General features: G+C 43.8%; 2 protein-coding genes across 3 annotated transcripts; one reads left to right on the forward strand and one right to left on the reverse strand.

The window, feature by feature from the left end:
- Positions 1-7,759: 7,759 nt before the first annotated feature.
- Positions 7,760-11,958, reverse strand: LOC136453044 (isopentenyl phosphate kinase-like). The gene is made up of 12 exons (XM_066453621.1): positions 11,771-11,958; positions 11,401-11,646; positions 10,824-10,921; positions 10,633-10,675; positions 10,153-10,214; positions 9,993-10,049; positions 9,418-9,453; positions 9,233-9,310; positions 8,948-9,014; positions 8,696-8,761; positions 8,186-8,289; positions 7,760-8,072 (listed from the first exon to the last, which is right to left on the reverse strand). Exons 1-12 carry the CDS (start codon positions 11,841-11,843, stop codon positions 7,989-7,991), a joined length of 1,014 nt encoding a protein of 337 aa, XP_066309718.1. The 5' UTR covers positions 11,844-11,958; the 3' UTR covers positions 7,760-7,988.
- A 113-nt stretch (positions 11,959-12,071) lies between these two features.
- Positions 12,072-15,266, forward strand: LOC136453045 (uncharacterized). 2 transcript variants are annotated; one of them, XM_066453622.1, is made up of 7 exons: positions 12,072-12,308; positions 13,363-13,420; positions 13,877-13,948; positions 14,028-14,123; positions 14,408-14,500; positions 14,649-14,761; positions 15,012-15,266. In XM_066453622.1, the coding sequence occupies exons 1-6, from the start codon at positions 12,157-12,159 to the stop codon at positions 14,703-14,705; spliced, it is 528 nt and encodes a 175-aa protein (XP_066309719.1). In that variant the 5' UTR covers positions 12,072-12,156; the 3' UTR covers positions 14,706-14,761; positions 15,012-15,266. The 2 variants fall into 2 exon arrangements, with proteins under 2 accessions (XP_066309719.1, XP_066309720.1); XM_066453623.1 differs by having other exon boundaries at positions 15,021-15,266.
- Positions 15,267-20,193: the final 4,927 nt, after the last annotated feature.

Consider the following 20,193-nt stretch of genomic DNA (forward strand, 5'->3'; position numbering starts at 1 on the left):
CTTGTATTGCATAAGTTCTTAAATTCAATATGCATGCTTGTATGATGTATGCTAGTTGTAAAATTTGATTGATGAAATAAAAACTAACATGCATAGGATGATAGCTAGACACTTGGTATGATTTTCAAGTAATGCTAGTACCATGGTTTTGATGTTGATCTCACAAGGTATCTAGTGATTTTATTTCCAAGTGATATCTAGCTAACCATGGTGCTAAGGATGAACTTAAAGGTGCAACTCCAATTGGTATCACGCTTCAAAGGTTTATTCTATACACCTTAGCATCATTTAGTAGTAATTACCCTCCCACAATTTTAATATATGCATATGTGCGAGCTTCAATCAAACACTCTAGCACATATATAGGGGGAGCTAATACTACCATCTCGGGTTTGTGGTACTTGTCCAAAATCATTTTCACATGGTAAAATTGCTTGGGCAAGCAACATGAATTCAAAAGCGCTTAATTTCCATATCTTTATAGAGTTGTCATCAATTACCAAAAGGGGGAGATTGAAAGGTCCTTGTGTGGTTTTGGTAATTGAGTGACAACCTAGGTGGACTAATTGTGTTTATGTGAGATACATAGGTGATTAGTCCATAGGTACATATGTGTGAGCAACATATGCCATGAAGGTGAAAATAGCTTGGAGATGTTGCAAAGCTCACACATGTGATGATGAAGGAGCTCATTGCACATGAGACATGACATTGAGTCATGTGATCAAGGTGGAGAAGACCAAGACATGACTTGGCTTTATGGACCGGCTGCGAGCGTGAAGGGCAAGTTGGAGGCTTTAGAGCGATGGACAGCGTGGCGATGAAGCTTAAGCAAGACTTGGCGTCGATGGACGAAGGCAACAATGAAAAGCAAGTGAAGTCAAGATTGATGAACCAATATAATCACGTGATGATATAAAGTGGTTCATATCATTGTTGATCATGTTGGTGCATGTGTTGCATCGACATTGGAGGAGATGAAATGAAATGCGCAAGGCAAAGGTATAACCTAGGGCATTTTATTTCACCGGTCATAGGTGTGTAGAGAAGTTGATGACCGGGTTTAGGATAGATGGCTGTACTATCAAGAGGGGCAAACTTGTTTGCATATCGGTCATCTAGTGCCACTCGAGTGATTTAACTTTACATCATCGCTAGGATTGAGTGGCGTGGCAAGTTGAGTGGCTAATCCTTTGGAAAATATTTGTGAAAATGCTAACACATATACACATGGTGGTGTTGGCACATTTACAAAGGAGATGAAGTTAGAGTTGATGTGGATCAACTTGACAAAGGAACGGAGGCAAGGGTTCGAACTCCACCGGCGGAGTGTTTGCTTGTTGAGTGCGGACAGTCCGACGTTGCCACCGGTGCCCTATATAGAAAAGACAGGGTCTCATAGAGTGGACCGGACGCTGGTCACGTGGTGATCGGACACTAGGGTCCTACGTCCAGTCAGTGGCTGTAGAGAGCGTGCAGGCGTTGGTCTTCGACTAGACACTGGAGCTAGAAGTGACCAGACACTGATAGGGTGCGTCCGGTCAGGCTGACTTACGGTGATGTAGGTGACACAGAAAAGTTGGAGAAGGACCGGACGCTGACACTGCGTCTGATCGTGACCAACCGGACACGTTCGGGTGCGACTGGAACCTTACTGGAAATGATCGGATGTTGGGGTCCTGTGTCCGGTCACTTTGAGTAGCTACGTCCGATCATCACTTGACTGTTGAGATCGAGTGAATAGTGTTTGAAGCTGATGACATGTGGCAGGCATCGGGCAACCGGACGCTGAGGTCCTGCGTCTGGTCGATATGACCGGCGCATCCGGTCAACCCAAAAAACGCCCAGTGAAGGGGTAATGGCTATTTTAGCCCGTGAGGCTATAAATAGAAGGGGTCTTGGCCTTGGGCCAAGAGCTGAGCACACTAGAGCCTTGGTGGCTTGTGTAGTAGTGCTTGGGAGCCCTCCATCTCATATATGCTTGATAGTGATCATCTGATTGTGTGAGAGAGCGATTCTAGTGTGATTGCATCATGTGGTTGCATCGAGTGGCACTAGGTGATTGAGTTACTAGCCGGTGGTGCTTGTTACTCTTAGAGGTTGCCACCTCCTAGATGGCTTGGTGGTGGTCTCCATCGAAGCCTGCAAGAAGCTTGTGCGGTGCTTCGGAGAAAAGCTTTGTGAGGGGCATTGTGCTCGCCCCGTGGGAGCCACGAAGAGCAACTCTAGTAAAGCGTGTCATTGAGCTACCCTCACTTTTGGGGGTAGGTTCTTGCGGCGCCCGACGTGCGGGCTTGGTGGGTGATGCCAATTAGCCGCCGAACCACCAAGTGAGCGGTCAACACAATGGGGACTAGCGTGTTGGCAAGCACGTGAACCTCGGGAGAAAACTACCGTGTCAACCTTGTTCTTCCCGTTGGTTTACAATCCTCTTACACAAGCTTGTGATTACTTTTATATACATTGTGCTTGTGTAGTTGCTCTTGTGATTAGTTAGCTTGTGTAGCTCACTAGTTATCTTCTTGCTTGTGTAGCATAGAAGTAGCTCCCTTGCGTGGCTAATTTGGTTTGTGTAATCTTGTTAGTCACTTTGCTTAGTTTGTGTAGCTAAGTATTTGCACTCTCTATTTTGGCATTGGTTGCCTTGTTTTTTTTAGCATTGCTAGTGAGCTTAGGTGGCTTTGTGCTTTTGCTTACTAGCATGTGTAGGAGCTCCCTTGTTGCTTAGAGTACTAGTGGCATAGGTTTGTGTGACATTACTTCTACAATTGGTTAGGTTAGCTCTAGCTAGCTTGGCACCTTTGTTGCTAAATAAGGATCCTTGTAAGGTGCTAGAGAATAAAGATAGAGGGGTGTAGTCTTGGCTAGACTGATAGTATTAATTCCGTACTTGTTTTGGTTAGCCGACACAATTAATTTTAGAAAGGACTATTCACCTCCCCTCTAGTCCGCCATCTCAACCTTACACTCCTTCGATACCGCTGATCATCATGTTGGTCTTGATCAACTCCTCATCAGTGCCACCGAGCTTCTTGTAAAGCAGATATGGCATCAAGTTCACTATCGCCCCACTATCCACTAACATGCTATGGGCCGGTGTGCCATTGATATGGCCCTTCACATGTAAAGGCTTGAGATGGTTGATGGAGTCATCTGGTTTCTAAAATATAGCGCTTTCCGTTGCAAAATTAAATTATGCCACCATGGAGTCATCTGCCACGATGTAGTAATCAGCAGATAAAACAACTACATTGACCTCCACTCTCTCTAGAGTAGGCTCATAGTCAACCATCTCCTTATCGGGAACCTCAGGAACCTCCATGCCAACTAGAGTAGCAACAGTAGTAGCAAAATCATCAGAGGACACCTCAGAGGCACCTGGGACAGCAGGAGTCAGCTCAACTGACTCAAAAGTCGACTTAGCTGACTCTAGAGCTTCCAAAGCAGTAAGGGCAAGCAAAGTTGGCTCAACCGACTCATGAGTTGACTTAGTTGACTGGCTCAACACAGGAGTCCGCTTAGCCGACTCTAGAGTCACTTAGCTAACTGGCCAGCAGCAGTAGCGGCGTTTCAACCTTCCAGAGGGATTTCGACCTGTATGCGGTTGAGGATTTCATTCTCCATCTTGGCAAGCTTCTCCCTGTTCTGTTGCTTATGTTAGGCACGCTGCAATTTACGCCGTTGAGTTTTATTCAACCCACGAGGACACCATACGGGTTGCCGGTACTTGGAATCTCCTTCGACGTGTTTCTTCTCTTCAATTCCAAAAACATCTTTGGAAGCTTCATCTTGCTTAGATGCCGGAATTTCTTTGATTACAATCGGCTCAACATGATTAGTGACGGGAGCTTCCATGGAGCTGATTGTGATAACTGATTGAGGCCTAGCTCTTGGTGGGGGAACGGCGAGAATCTCAACCTTCTTAGGCACATAAACTTACTGCATTGGTGCCTTTCCTGACTCATGTGGAGTCAAAGTCCTGGAGGTAATCACACGATCTTAACTTGTACCGCTAGAGCTCGATTAACAATTGTTCAATCAGCTAAAGACGGAGGGTCTTGGAATTGAACCAGCAGGATCTTCCCACCTTTGTTGGCTATGCACGGGTGCTGCCGGAGGATACGGCACCCAAACTCTATAAGGACCCCATGGCGGTGTAACTGAAGGCGGAATCGGGGGACCCCCGCGAGAAACATGAGGAACAACTCTCTGAGACGGAGCTGTTGGTTGCACCACCACCAATTGCTTGATCTTGTCATCTTCCCGCTTAGGCGGAGTAGACTCTCTTTTTTTAAACGACCGATTCTGGGAATCGGCCTTTTGTTGCTTATACTTGGCCATGAGCCTGTCAAAGGTGCATTGCTTCTTCATGAATTCTCCCTGATTCTTCTTCTCATTTGTCTTCCAGGTGCCAATCTCCGGTCGTTGTGGAACAAATGTACGCAAAACACGAACACCGGAGGCGCCAGAGCTATTGGAACCAGGAGAGTTGGCTAAGCCGACTGGCGCAGTCGGCTCAGCTGACTTGGTTGAGGTGGTGGCAGAGTTAGCTAAGCTGATTCCTTGAGTTGGTTGAGCCAACTGACCCTGCTGTGTACTAGAGTCGGCTTGGACAGCTGGTGGAGTCGGCCTAGCCGGCCTCTGCTGTGCCACTATCGTTTCATACCACCGCTACCTTTTCAAATATTGCATTGATCCAGCGGTGATCTTGAACTTGTTCTTGCCTTCATCATCCTTCTCAAGCACCACTTTGCGCCCTGAATTCGTTTCGACATTCGGTGCTACACATGGTTCGTAGATAATCACGTTCTTGCTTTGGGCTTTATCGGCTTGCTCTGGACGAATCAAAACAGCGGGCGCCCCTGCTTCAACCATGTGCATGGGAAAAGGGGTCTTGTCAACTTGCATTTCAGTAAGACTCAATTGTCCCTCATTAAGGGCCGATTGGACCTGCCGACGAAAAACATTGCAATCATTAGTGGCATGAGAAAAAGAATTATGATATTTGCAATAAGCCCTTCTCTTTAACTCATCAACTGAAGGTAATGTATAATTGATTCTAATATAACCAAATTTCAATAATTCATCAAAGATTCGGTCACATTTAGAGAAATCAAAAGTAAATTTCATTTCCTCATTCTGATTTTTATGAATTGTCTTGAGAGAAGGACAAGTAACCAATTTATTCTCTACTGGCCATTTAATTTTAGCAGCTAGACATTCTTTATTATCATCATCAGAATCATCTAAACAATCACCAACAAAATGCACATTCTGATGATGAGATTTATAAGCATCACGAGATTCTTTAAAGTGCGATTCAATTGAAACGGCCTTTTGCATAAGTTGATTAACATTGTGAAACTCATAATGCTCAAGCTTTTCTCTAATACTAGAACATAAACCAGCAAAGTATAAATCAGTTAAATCTCTTTCAGAAATATTTAAATGGAAACATCGGTTCTTAATCTCTCTAAATCGTTTGAAAAAATCATGGACGGCCTCATCATGCCCTTGATGAACCGATGCAAGATGAGACAATCTTGTTTCATGAGCACCGCTATAAAAGTGATTATGAAATTTTTCTTCTAATTCAGCCCATGAACCAATAGAACAAGATGGTAATGAAGTAAACCATGCAAAAGCTGTGCCAGTAAGAGATAAAGGAAAATTACGAACTTTCATAAAATCATAAGCACTAGCTTCACCCAATTGTGCAAGAAACATGCTAATATGCTCCATGGTTGATTTACTATCATCACCACTAAATTTCTGAAAGTCAGGTACCCTCCACCCATCAGGTGCTCTCATGAAATCATAAGTAGAAGGGTACGACTTTTGATAAGTATTCCTACTAGATTTAAGTTGCACTCCTAAAGTACTCTCAAGAGATTTAGCCAATTCATCCTTAAACCGATTCAAAGCATCATCAAAATCGGTAGTAGGAGCATTAGGAGTAACATTAAATGTAGAAATTTAACTAGGTGACTTTGGTGGGTTTGGTAAAATATTATGCCCTGCTGAAGCTCTATTTATTGATGCTCCATAATCGGTTCGGAGAGCTTGACCTGAACTTTGTGCACCAACACCTGTATGTGTAGATGTGCTAGCACCAGGTTGACCGGCATTATCGGTTTCAGATGCCGAAGGGGCCGATTGAAATTGGCTAGCGGAAGTATGAGAGGTTTGATTTTCATAAAAATTCAAAGGCATACCGAATTGAGGTTGCTGCACGGCACCCGATTGATCACAATCGGTTGTCTTGCCCTCTAACTTATCCATACGTGCTTGAAGTAGATTAGAAAGATGCTGAAGGTTATTACTATGCAATTTTCTTTCATCTATCAATATCTTAGCAAAATTGGCATGAGTAGGATAAGCATCAGTATTTACCTCCTCATCATACTTAGCTTTTCCATTGCCCTTCTCCTCGGCGCCTGAAGATTCGGAAGCGGTGGCATCGCCGTAGGAGGGTTCACGGAACTGAGTGACCTTGTCGTGCCGATTCTTGGTGCAGCTCTCCAAGAAAGCCTTGACATCAGCATCGAGCTTGGCCTGAAGCTTCTGACGCAACTCATCTGGAAGCTCGTCCATGGATTGAGGAAAGATCATGTTAGCCTCATTGAAGGGGCTGGTCTTGTCACCCTTGTCGGTGGTAGCACCATCGTTGCCTCCTATGTTGCTAGTAGATTGATTCTTGATTCGCTTCGCTGTCCCCAGCGGAGTCACCAAAAAATATGTTAACGTTGAGGATGACCCCAAACCAACACACCAGCAGGGCCTTGGACACTCAAAGAGGTTGCACACAACCTGCAACGCATCAAGAACGCGGCGTAATCGATCAAACCAATCTAAAGACCGATGAGACTGATGTAGAGCTTGTTCTTGGTTGGAAAGCTCCCGAACTTCTCCCGGGAAGACCCGTCAGGGAGGAGCATGTGGAGGATCTCCTAGGACCAGCAAGGCCGCCTAGGATGCCGCTGAATCTCGCCGAGAAACTCAATGAACAACAAGAGGGGTTGAGAGAGGGAAATTAGGGCGTAAGGAGTTGATAGATTGGTTGTATGACGATTGGATAGATGAGAACTCAATCGGCCATGATCCTCTCATATATATAGAGGGGGGGTGATCTTATCCCAGTAGAAAACCTCTCCAAACCTTATTTTCTAAGTTTTCCATGAGTTTAGAACAGTTCGAATCGGAATCCAAAAGGCCAGATCCGAACAGGATTTTCTATCAGGTATGTCGGAAGTCCCGACTTGTGTCGGAACTCCCGACAGTCTGAACTTCTTACTTTTACCGGAACTCCCGATGTAGGGATAACCCCAAACACCCGAGCAGATTTTTTCAGGCTTTTCGGAAGTCCCAACACCCGTCATAAGTCCCGACTTGGGTCGGAACTCTCAACAACGAGGCATTTTTCTGAGGGCATAACTTCTTCATCCGGACTTCGAATTAGACGTTCCATATATGTTTTCTGACCGTCTCGACGAGAGGAACACAATGGTGAAGTCCATTTCACATTTTGACAACTTCACAAAATGAACATTTTTTGTTTTTAACCAGCTTCAAATTTACCATATATTTTAAGAGAGTTATATATGCCATTTGAGTTGTGCACCAGAGTCATTTTGTCACTGGCTTCACCCTTGAGTGAAATGGAATGGAATTTAGTTCAATCCACTTCAACACTCGTGGATTGAGATGAATACATGTACATTCAAACAAGGCCCGAGAAAATGAAACGATTATAACGTATAAAATGAGGTCACACATCTTGCGACCAATGCATCTATTCTTTTTGAAAAACAAAACAAAGTTACTGAACAGTATTTGTAACATCAGGCTGACGCTTATGAACCAAACTACGATCACAGTTGGGAATAGACCCGTGCTGAATCATCATCAAAAGCCCAAGGCTCATCATGGCTCATATAATATAACAGATAATTGCCAGTAACCAGTCCGAATGTTTTGCAACAAGAAATCTATTTGGAAGAGTGTATAATAGTTCCAAGCCAATCTTCTCTCACATCTCCCTTTAAGGCCCTCAGCGAGTGTTCTGTTCCAGCCTGCATCACATAATACATTGAATAATGCTTGGGTCATATCCATTCAGAAAAAATGCTAAAATTTGGCCATTTCCATGTTTCAAAATGGAAAAATGGAAGCAGAGCATTCTCACCTTGGTAATATACACATCGATTCCAAGCCTAGCTATCACTGCAGCCTCCAGTATTTTGGTCTCCATCCCACCGGTGGTGTCATGTGCTGCTACTGATATCTCCACTGCATCACATGAGAACAGATATCTTACTCTACAAAACACAAGGGACAAGGCTACAACAAGCAGTTTAGAAGAAATATAACCAGCCCATCATTGTCGCTAGTCCTCAGCCTAATAAACCATAGTGTGAGCCTACAGTTGGCTTCTGGAGTACTGCACCTTCACTAGGAGCATTTGGTGCCACGTTATTCAAAATATGGAAGAACATACTCAATGGTGACTAAAAACTAGGTTGGCAATGCTTATTCAGTTATCCTGGGTTGTCAGTGAGAAAGTTGTCAGTTGTCACTGGTAAACTACCTGAATCAGGTACTTGGAAGGAACATAACTCCTCAGTACAACTAAACATGTCTTAGGGCCTAGGATCATTTGACAATCGCAGCAATAAAAAGGAATATGACACAATACCTCCTTTAGTGTTGCCTTGCAGCAATGCAGGTTTTACAATCGACCAGCCTCCATTGTCATCCACCTCTGTTAACTAGCACAAGTCAGCTAGAATTTGTTGAATAAGCATATTTCCATGGTTTAGCTAGAACTTAAATGATGGCAATCACATTACCTTCGTTGTCCTGTTTCCTCCCATAATCACTAATACATATAAAACAGTAAAGGCTAGATATTTATGGGCAGATGAAAATCAACCAGGTGAATACTAACCTATTTCTCTCAGGAGTACCGCATTTGGGTCAGTTGGAGGGCGATCATATACTCCATGGACATCTGTCTACATCTCAATTTTCAGAGAACCATACAGAAGTCAATGCTTCATAGAAAGAAATGAATGGAACATTTGAAGTATATGAATGGGAGCAAAGGATAACACAACAAACTATCAGTACCACAAGGAAGACAGTACAAGCAATTAAACAATACAGTGTACAAACCATCTTCCATCGATAACAGAGAACTTTTAAAGCTGTAAAGGAGGGAAGGTAACAGTACCAGAAATACAACATATTTCGGACTTAGAAGCTGTGCAAGATGTCGTATAATGACATCCCCACTCAATATGGTACAGTCCTGGTCATTTAATGATAAGATCAATTTTAGTTTGAATAAAATGAATTAACTTCATAGTCCATAAAATCTAAATAAGAATGTAGACATGCTTTGATTTGAAAACTCACCAGTAATTCATCAAGAACTGCATCACCATGCAAAACCTGCAAGAAACAAGGGTGTTATGCTATAAGCAAAAGTTTATATTAATTTCCAATCATGTTTAGGTTCCAGCTGCAGATCTGAGAAAACACATGGAACTATCTAATGCGTGCTTATAATTAATACTAAATAATTCATATAAGACTTGTTGTATCGTTCAATGTGCAGTACAGAAAAGGACTATCAAGAGTACCAGACTGCCAGTACAATCTAGATTAAGTGATGCATAAAAATACTGCATGCATAAGCAATAATTAATAATATGATACATATTCCAGTAGCACCATATGCTGTCAAATATGGGGGTGACTAACTATATCACTCATGCTAACAACTTCAGGTGTGCGTACCCAGTGCCAAAAGCTCCCACAGAAGAAGGGTTCTAGGGAAGAGAATATTTATACATCCTTACCCTTGCTTAATTTTGCAAGGATCTCCAGGCAGCAAGTGGAGAGACTCTACCACTGCACCAGGCCCTCTTTTTGATAAATATGAAATTCTGAAGGAATAGCAGTTCAAAATCTTTGGTACAACAACTTACTGGGACAAAGCCTGCATGGAGTGACTGAATTATTTGAGAAGCATTTGCGGATGCAAGCTGCACATGCATATTAACAGGATCAGGTATGGATGTAAAACAGCTGGCTAATTCCAAAACAGAGAATGATATGCAAGAAAGCAATAGTTTCAAGTTTGCTCACTTTTCTTTGCCTGGTAGACCACCCACAAGCAAATGGTGACATCCCAACAGATGGTATTCCTTCTGCAAAAGAATATGCATTTCCATAAGTCTTGTGACGACCACTGGTTCTAACTGACAATCTAGTAAAAACAATTCAAGGTGTATTTAGGGCCAAGCAAATACGCCAGTTGATTTGTTGGAAGTTCATTAAGATTTGCAGATACAGGCAAAAATGGTTCATGACAAATGATGATACATTCTTGCATTGGCCCATGAGTCAAATAAGAACTTAATTATATGTTCAAACAAAACACAAGGAAACATAGCATAACATACTGCAGACAAGGGGGAAACATAATCATGAATTCTGAGTGCCTAAGCAGCATCGATATGAGAAATAACAAAATACTGAGCATAGTAAGAAGTAGCCATGACTAATACATGGCATAATACTACATGGAAATAAAGACATGGACAGGTAACCTAAAAAACTGCATACCTCTTGCCAGGGCTCTAACAATTTCCTGGTTGAGAGATGTCACCTAAATTACAAAAAAAAAAATCCATTAGAATATGCTTCCAGAATATTTATCAGAGAAGCACAAACATTTTGACAAGATAGTGGACAAGAATATTAGACATCAAAATTCAAGTTATCCTCGTCAAATAGAATTCCAGAATTGGCCTCACTGAAATTCTTGTAGCGACAAAGCCAGCCTTGACCAGTGTCGAATGTAACCCTCCTTTATGAACTCCGGATCTACTTGCTTGAAAGTGGCCAAAAGACCCTGAAGCAGAATATCACAAACTCAGTATCCTAAGATCTAAAACTATATTTATCCACTATTGTTTTAGGCTCTACCTTAATAAAATGTACCAGTCTAATAATAGTTTGTAAGTAATAAATAAATTGATTAATTTCTCCAGTTTCTTAGAAATATCTCTCAGGAAGACCCTAGAGCCCATAAAATCGAAGTTGAAACTACTGTTGAGACGTTGAGTTGTGTTTAACTGAGCTGGGCAGTCCAATGTGCACGGTTGCTCTTCCACTGAGAGGCATTTCTGCCATGTTACTTGCTAAATAATGCACGAATTACAGTGGCATTACAAGCTTCCAAGTTCTATCTAAAAGAATATGAACAGTCATGTGCTGTCTACCCCACACCAAATCAACCAGTTCAGCTTGTAACTTTATAACAGGGGTAAGACAGACAGCCAGAGTCAATTCAGTAAGACTGTAAGAGTCAATTCCGAGTCCGAACAATACCGGCGCCGTGCACGACGATGAAGTTAGTGTCGAGCCCCAGCCCAGCCATCCCCGCGATCCACTCCGCGTCCACGGCCGGGTCGGCCGGATCTCCAGGCTTCCTGCTCCAGTCCATCCCCAGAACCTTCTCCGTGGCGCCATCGCCGTCAGATTCGGACATGGCATGCCGCAGCTGCGCACATGCCGACCGTAGGTTCTCCTCGTTGATGCTCTCCAGATCGCCCTTGTTCGTAATCGCCGCTCCACCTGCGCCACCTCACCGTAGCTTCTCAAATCGACCATTGCCAGAGAAGAGTACACTGTACACAGAGCTACAAAGGCACGGACGACAAGGAGCCAAGCAGTCGTTGCGGAGGGCGCGAGAGAGCACCTAGCTTGACAATACAGCGCACCGGGAGTGGCGCCGTGGGTCTCGGTTGCTCCTGCGCCACCTCCTCCGCCATGGAATCTTCACTCCTGCGGTCCGCAACGACCGCGCAGGGGCCTCGGGGAAGGGAGAGCCAGAGGGACGGGAAAGCTGAGCGGGCGCTTGTCTAGCGCGGTGGCCCGGTGGGGCATCCAGTTTGTACTTGCCCAGATGGTTATCCTACTAAATCTAGGCCGTCCAAATTGGCAGTTTCAGTTCCTTCACTTCTTGTCTGCATCCCTTCCCCTAACTCCGCCGCCACCGCCGTCCGCGCTCGCCGTTGCCTACGCGGCTGTGCTGCCGTCGCCCCGAACCTATCGCCCACTGCGTTGTTCCGGCGGAGGTATACAATGAGGCTGTTGCAAGTGGAGGAGCTATTCCGGAAGGTTCTGGAGGTCGGGTCGAAGGATAAGGCGGCTCGGCTGCTCGGGCTCGACGTTGGCAGCAAGTACGTCGGGGTGGCCGTCTCCGACGAGAAGAACAGGATCGCTTTGCCTCTGAGGTAAGCACCTCCAACAATTGCTGCCGTGCTATGTTTAAAGGTTTGATTTTGTTTCTATGTTAACTTGTGTAGGGCACATATTCAGTGAAATCACTGTGGTAATCCAACATAAGCTTATATTTGCCATCTCAAGATGCAGATGCAGGTTGAAATATGAATGTGTGTGCAAGAATATTATATTCCATGGTGCATTCTTTCAGTCTACAATTTTTCGACCTGCTTAAATTGCACTGTGGTACCGATTCAGATGTTAACTTACTCAAGATAGTATTCAATGATTGGAGCGAGGTGTTTTATTTGTATTTTGCATTTTGAAGGGACAGAAATGGTGTGAATTGTTGAGTAGTAGATGTGGTGCTAGCCTATTATGATCTTTTGGATATTGTGTGCATCTCTGAAACATCCTATGGAATGCATTTGGTCTAATCAACCACTTTATTTGCATCAATTTTTTAGAACTGCATAAATAATAAAAAATTTAAAACTATAGATTATCATATTTGTTGGGTAAAAGAAAGACTCAAAATACCAAAAATAGTATATGGCATTTCGTTTCTTTTACACATATATTTGATTTGATTCAAGGACCACATGTCTACTCATCTCTATGTGTAGATTAGAAATAGAGATGCAATTACTCAGAAGAGACTTCTAGTCGTTTAGTAGTACAAGATAAGCACATGGTTACCAAACCATCTGTGTATTAATTCATTATTTTTCATGTATAACACACCCAACCGTCATCAGTTTGCCCTTTGCCCCATCAGGCTGGGCCAAGCAGGTCAGACTATATTCTGATGGGTTGTGTTAGTCTAAACCTTTTTTTTTTGCCCTGTACTTGCCTGGAGTTTTGCAATAATTGCCTCTGTTGTTGTCGCAAAGTCAAATCTGAGAAGATTTGAATTACGAGTTCAACTAGATAATGTGTTGTTTTGTGGATATTGGCTATATTCCTATATCTAGTTTCATTATAGCCAAATCTATAACTTGATACAAAAAGACTCATGTATCATTATTTGTTGTTATAAGCTCCGTTATTGAATGAATCTTGCAGTGTTTTGTGTCGGACAAAGACAAACATCAACTTGATGGCAGATGATTTCAAAACATTGGTATGTTGAAAATATCTGTTCACTTTCTGTTATCATATATATTGTGGATATATCAAAAATTGGTCCTTAGCAAAAGAAGTACTCAATATGTCATACAGCATCATCCTATAATGAGTGATTGTGCATCACACCATCATTCTCTTTTACTGAATTCGTTTTGATTTATCATTTATTCCCCCCCCCCTCCTCCCCCACTCCCCCCCCCCCCCCCCCCCCCCCCCCCCCCCCCCCCCGACACACACACACAAAAAAATTTTTTTAGGTTCGGCAGTTGGCATTGCCATTTATTTGCAATAATGCAAAGTTCTATGCGTAGATCAGCATTTTAACTGATTTGTCGTAGTTTTTCAGTTGTTACTTCTTGAACTTGTTTTCCTTATACACTTACAAGATTAGTTTCAGTTTAATTGGAATGAAAGATGTAATCACTAATGCCTTCTTTGTTTACTTGGATAGGTTTCGAAGTATTCCATAGCTGGTTTCATTGTGGGCTATCCATTCAACCTCCACGGTCGACCTAGTCCTGATGTAAAGTGCCCATGCTCATGTATAATTCCTCTTTGTTCTACTTAATGTTTTTTAATGTTCTCTTTTGTCTGTAAATCAGGCAGTCCAAGTAAGGCTTCTTGCTGGAGAGCTTTGTAAAACAGGGAAACTTGATGATCTGTCCTACACATATTGGGATGAAAATTTCACCTCAAAGGTGAACTCTCTTTTCTTCTCTGTACCTTCTTGCTGATACATGAGAAACAGAATTAATAGGTGCACAGGCACTTTTCTTCTGAATGTGGATGTTACATTACATTGTGGTATTGCATTAAAAAATATAACATTGTTGTATCATGCTAGGCATATTATCAGATTCATTATAGTGCTGCTCCTTCCTTTAATATACACGTTTTACTCTCCTTCCATCTCTCTTTGAGGAACTTCTTTAGTGGAGTGCTTTGATTGATCATTTGATCTTCCTCTTGTGCTTTTCTGCAGTGTGTAGAAGCCCTCTTGCATCCTCTGAATCTAAAAAATCGGGATGAGGCCAAAACAATGACAGATAAATTTGCTGCAGTTTGCATACTCCAGGTACATACTCCTAATACCAGGGTGACTTTACATTGCTATTACAGATTTCATGTTTCAACTCAATTCATTACAAATGATACATAGTTCATTCAGTTAAAGTCATCTCAAGCTGCTTTGGTGACACTGAAGATGATCCATTCCTGAACAGGGTTATCTTGACAACATGAACAGAAAACTGAGATCCACAGATAAGTCTGAAGCATAAGGTGGCACCTAGACTCCATTTTAAACTAAACCAAGGAGCAAAGGGAACATCATCTGGTAGGTCAGATTTGTATTTTCAGGGGGGCTTGCTTTTGCCATCGGCCCTGTTCGTTTCGCTGAAATTTGGCTTATGCTTATGCTTATGCTGATTTGTTGTGAGAGAAAAACACTGTTCGTTCGCTGAAAAACACTTTGTTATATACATGGCTTTAATGTCTCTTTTGCTGGCTCAAATATTCTTCAGCATTGCACTCTTTCTGCAAACTAGGGTCCTGACAACACTTATGTTTCCATGCCTTGTGAAAAGAATGTGCAGGTATGCCCATACGCAGTTCATCAGGATGTGAATGGGACTCATAGCCGATGCTTATCTTGCCATGTCATGAGTTTTGTAGTCACAGAGCTGACTGCCGAGAGACCAAGTTCCCAATCCATTAACTTCAGCAAGCAGATTTTGTTGTTGGGGCCTTTAGCTGAGCTGGGCTGAGTCGTCATTGATGATGCTAAAATGCTGAGGACATACTGTCTCTGATGCTGGAGTATTAAGAACATCCTATTTTTTAACCCGTCATCCGGCCTCTATCAGCTGATGAAATTCCCGATGGTGACCCTCGATAATGCAGTCTGACTGTTCTCGTCGCCACTGAATCGCTTTGTCTTATTCTCTAGCCCCGTTCTGTACTATAAATCTATAATCCCCATACGCAAACACTCACGCATGCTTGTGCGTTTCCCCCATTATTTAGCTCAGTTTGAGTCCAGAGGAATCAGGTAAGCTGTCGAAATCGGATCGATTCGATCTCAGGATAATCATGCATTTATGCTGCACCCGGGGTCCGTCGTTTTTTTTTTCTCTCTCCACAAGGGCGAGCTCACTTCTGTGCTGGCGTATGCGTGTCCTGATATGCTCATCGTGATGTTAACACCTGAGGTGGCTGGTTGCAGCGCTCCCATCACACACCACCAGTTTGGAAACTATTGCTCCGTGTAGGACTCATCTCTCTTGGTCTTGGCATGCACCGTAACGGATGAGCATTGCTGTTCTGGCGCCTTTCTCGCCGAGGGATGTCGTGAGGAAATAACGGATGAACATTGCCCTTCTGGTACCTGTTTCCACTAGTCCACTAGAGGTGGTAGCGTGAGGAAATTACGTGGTGATCGTTCTGTCGGCTGCACGGATCGGCAACTTTAGGCTCACGGAAGTTTCAAAACAACAAAAAAAAAAAAAAAAAAACTTAGGCTCACGGACACGGAGGGAATCCTCAATCCTGTGGAGATAGGTAACTTCAGTTGCCAGACTTTCCGTTTGAGAGGAAGAGGAGGGAGAATTTGTGATGGCAAACACAGCAACCAGCGCAGATTTCAGAACAGAACAGAGGCGCAAGCAAAATTGGCCCGGGCACTTGTCACGTCAAGATCCGTCGTGTGCCGCACCTTGCATGTACGCGGTAGGTGAGACAGATTTCAGAACAGAACAGAGGCGCAAGCAAAATTGGCCCGGGCACTTGTCACGTCAAGGTATGTGAGACGAAGCGTCGGTGCGAAAAGTGATCACAAGTAAATATTTATTGTGATCGAATATAGCGTAGCACTCAATGATATAGGGTTTATATTGGTTCAGACAACGTGTTTTACGTACAGTTTGAGTCGGTCGGTGACTTTATTCCTGAGCCTAGATGCTCGAAGTTTGTTGTAAGGTTACAAACGAGTATGAATAAGATGAGGAGTGTTAGAGGTCCGATCGGACTCTGGACTGAGGGGCCAAGAGTGACGGGAGCTCTTATATACGCTAAGTATTGAAACGTATGCTCTGTGTAGCTTTAGAGTTCTAAAGCCGTGAAGCTATTCGAGTGCTCAGAACGTCTAAAACTAGTAGAGAGAAAGTCGAAATGATCTGTCTCCTATTGGAAGAGAGCGCAGCCCCTTTTATAGATGAAAGGGATGGCCTTACAAGTTCAAGACAGAGATAGAGAGATAGTGTGCCCTAGTTTTGTTGCCCACGCCGTCGGATACAAGACAGTTTATCGGCGCCCACAATACTGTTGATGCCCAGATGCATGTGGCATGCTCCATCGTGTTCGTCTGGTATGGCAAATATCGGCGCCTACTATACTATAGGACAAATATCGACGCCTACAATACTGTTTGTGTTCTGACATGTCTGGAAGGTTACAAAGTACCCTTTTGGCATGGCCTGACAGAACTATCCTACAGGTGTGCAGGGTACGGTCCTCGTTATTACGGTTGACTTAAGCGCCTTACCTTATCTGCTCCGCCTGATTTCTTATGTCCTCACCAAATGGGCGTCCCCGACCGGTCATTCCCAGTTGGCTCCGACTGTGCCGGTCGGAGAAAAGCCGTAAGCAGAGGTTCGGTGTATTCCCGGTCGGAGAAGCGGGTCGGAGTCAAAAGCGAGCGTCGTCCCCTCCTTGGCCAGGCCTTTCGGTCGGAGGAGTGGGTCAGAGTAGAAAGCGAGCGTCGTCCCCTCCTTGGCCAGGTCTTCTGGTCGGAGAAGCAGGCAGGAGTCTGAAGTGAGTGTCGTCCCCTCCTTGGCCAGGCCTTCCGGTCGGAGAAACGGGTCGGAGTCGGAAGCGAGCGTCGCCCCCTCCTTGGCCAGGCCTTCTGGTCGGAGACTGAATCGCTCTTTCGGCTTGTCGTTAGGTATTTGGGCCGGCCTAGGAGTTACGCGTCATTCGTAATGCTGTCTGCTGGGCCGAGTTTTTGCTGGGAAGTGGGCTCATTAGGGACCCCGGGTTTATGAACCCGACAGGAGCCCCCAAGCCCCCAGGCGATTCGGGTAGAATCGTCTAGGGTTTTTTTGACTTGCCAGCGGGTGCGCGCGAGCGTACCTGGTGGGTGTAGCCCTCGAGCCTGCGTCCGACTGGTGAGTCGGTTGAAGGCTGAGTATCTCGGTACTCTTTCCTAGGGCCGCAGACTCCTATGTTTCTACCGTTCGGGGTGTTCGGTCGTGTTTGTCCCGCCCGTAACCTGCGCGGTCGGTTGATTTCTCGAGTCGACGTCGAGCGACCTGTGCTCCTGAGCCTCGTTGGGTTCGGTAGGGGTTGGTCTAGTTCTGTGCATTACCCCTTCCACGGTTTCCACAACTGGAGGGGCTGAGCTAACGTCGCTTGCCTTGATGGCTCGAGTGACATGTTCGGTGAGCTCACTAATGGGCGCGTTTGAGCAGAATCTGGGTCCGTCGTTCGTAACGGGGTCGGCATAGCCCTCATGTGGCATTCCACTGCTCCTTAACCCACCTCCCGACAGATGCCCAGGTCGTTCTGAAGACCGACTCAGGTGGCCCGCTGGCCTCCTCTCGATGGAGATTCTATGGGCATGGCTCGAGGTTAGGATCAAATAGGAAAGTTGAGATGACCCTGTCTGCTTCTGAGCATATCGGGCGTGGGCCGCTGGGGCTCATCTGTGTTTTCTCCCATGTCTTTGTTTGACGTGCGGTGGCCTCGAGCCCTCCGTAGGCCGGCCTTCAAACTCCGGTCGGTCGTTGCTCATGTTGAATGAGGCAACTACCGCTTCGTGATGCAACACGAAGCGTTGTGATGCATTAATTGCATATGTGATGTTTTGGATGTATGAGATGAATGAATGATTGTATGAATGAATATGTGAATGCGTGTATGAGAAAGGATGAATGAATGAATGATCATGCATCAGAAAATAAAGTAAGAACGTGTTTACACCAAAATTTGGGAGAAGAGCGTGGGAACTCGTAGGCTTCCAAGATTGTGCCAATCAAGGAGTCGATCATGTAAAGATTGATATCTACCGGTTCAGATGCGACACTAGGATCGATTCTCTTTAAATGACGTCAACAGATAGCGATGATGAGATATGATTGGTATTGAGAAGATACATATCAGACTCTACAAAAGGGGAAAGATTAGAGTCCAAGTTATCTTAAAATAGAAATATTTTCTTCGTACCAAAGATTGTACTGAGTCGTACTCAAGTAGGATTCGTTTTTAGGCTCCAGGTATAAATATCAAACCCCGGCTATTGTAAAAGGACACACAATCAATCAAATACAAGTTATTTACTTTTTTTGGCTCCGACCACCCCTTATGAGTAGGAGTAGAGTAGATCCCGATGAGTTCTTCAGCAAGTACGGCTGCATCGATCCGGTCGACCTCCACTGCTTATCTGTAAGTACCGTCATGGCTTATACCTCTGTTCGTATGGCTGTATCGATCCGGTCGACCTCCATTGCGACTCTGGTATAAGTTAGTTATCAACTCTTGTCTAGTTCAAGTACGGCTGCATCGATCTGGTTGACCTCCACTGCTCAAACTAGATTAAGGTCAAGTTATCGGATCTATCTAAGGGGTCGACCTCCATTGCTCGAACTAGATTAAGATCAAGTTATCGGATCTATCTAAGGGTGGCGTTCCTCCGGATAGATTTATTAAGTTACCGATATTGCTTATTGTTTTTATCATTTATTTAATTACAGCAATATCACTTCGCCCGATTAGGATTGATCTAGATCGGCCTTATATCTTTTTTAACCCATTGTTTATTAATCTAAACTGATCTAATTTGCACTTTAAACAATGAGTTATGTCTTATCGGTAGTTTTACATCAATCTTGATCATGCATAGCGTACGGTTAAGGCATTTTGATCTTGAGTAGATCTATTAGCTAGCGAAAACTATTTCATGGCCCGTTATCATGGCCTGTGTGATTATGCCTCACATCCCACTATTAGCACCATGGAATAGGGATCGTTATTTAGTAGATATGTTCCTGAGAGGGCATGACCTTAACTGTGCGCTATGCCTGAATCGGTTGTTTTAGCTGATATCGAGCAGTTTCACGAACAGTTTGCATCACAAGATCATTGAAGTAGCGATAGGTTGAAAGATGTGTTAGCCACATGATCTTATTATTATATTACGGCCTGCATAATTCTGCCTCATGCCCCACTGATATTAGTAATAAATTAGGGTCGTTGAGTCTATTGTTGTTTCTACAGCCTGTATGATTCTGCCTCATGTCCCACTGGTTATAGCGATAGATGAGATCTAATATGTTCATTAGATTTATCTCTATTAAATAGTTAAATGACGATGAACTATTTCTTTTATAAAGGGTTCGGTTACTTGCAGTCATTGGCTCAGTATAAGCTAATTATTGTTAATATCTTATTGTCATTGACCAATATTTGTCTAAATAATGATATTAATTCTGAATGATAACCGATTCTTCTTATACAACCCCATGAGCATTAATTGATTTATTCTTATGAATATACTGGAATCGACTATTTAGTCCATCTTCTTTTATATCGGCTCTCAGAGCCGTACATTCAGGACTGTCTGACAACACCAGCATGTTTCGCCCTAAATTATTGATAAACTTTCTCTCCTTGTCAATTGCAGGGTTAAATTGACTGGCATGTCTCGGAAGGAGTGCACAGGATCGACTACCCCTATGCTGAAGCTAGGTGGATCTTCAACTCCATCAAGCGGAC

Source organism: Miscanthus floridulus, chromosome 5 (assembly GCF_019320115.1).
Source record: "Miscanthus floridulus cultivar M001 chromosome 5, ASM1932011v1, whole genome shotgun sequence".
Classification (NCBI taxonomy): domain Eukaryota; kingdom Viridiplantae; phylum Streptophyta; class Magnoliopsida; order Poales; family Poaceae; genus Miscanthus; species Miscanthus floridulus.

Coding starts and splice junctions, on each gene's coding strand:
- LOC136453044 (XM_066453621.1), bottom strand. CDS start 11,843: ATGGCGGAGGAGGTGGCGCAGGAGCAACCGAGACCCACGGCGCCACTC. Junction 10,050..10,152: donor GGTCTACCAGGCAAAGAAAA/GTGAGCAAACTT, acceptor ATGCATGTGCAG/CTTGCATCCGCAAATGCTTC. Junction 8,762..8,947: donor GGTACTCCTGAGAGAAATAG/GTTAGTATTCAC, acceptor GCTAGTTAACAG/AGGTGGATGACAATGGAGGC.
- LOC136453045 (XM_066453622.1), top strand. CDS start 12,157: ATGAGGCTGTTGCAAGTGGAGGAGCTATTCCGGAAGGTTCTGGAGGTC. Junction 13,421..13,876: donor CAGATGATTTCAAAACATTG/GTATGTTGAAAA, acceptor TTACTTGGATAG/GTTTCGAAGTATTCCATAGC. Junction 14,124..14,407: donor ATGAAAATTTCACCTCAAAG/GTGAACTCTCTT, acceptor GCTTTTCTGCAG/TGTGTAGAAGCCCTCTTGCA.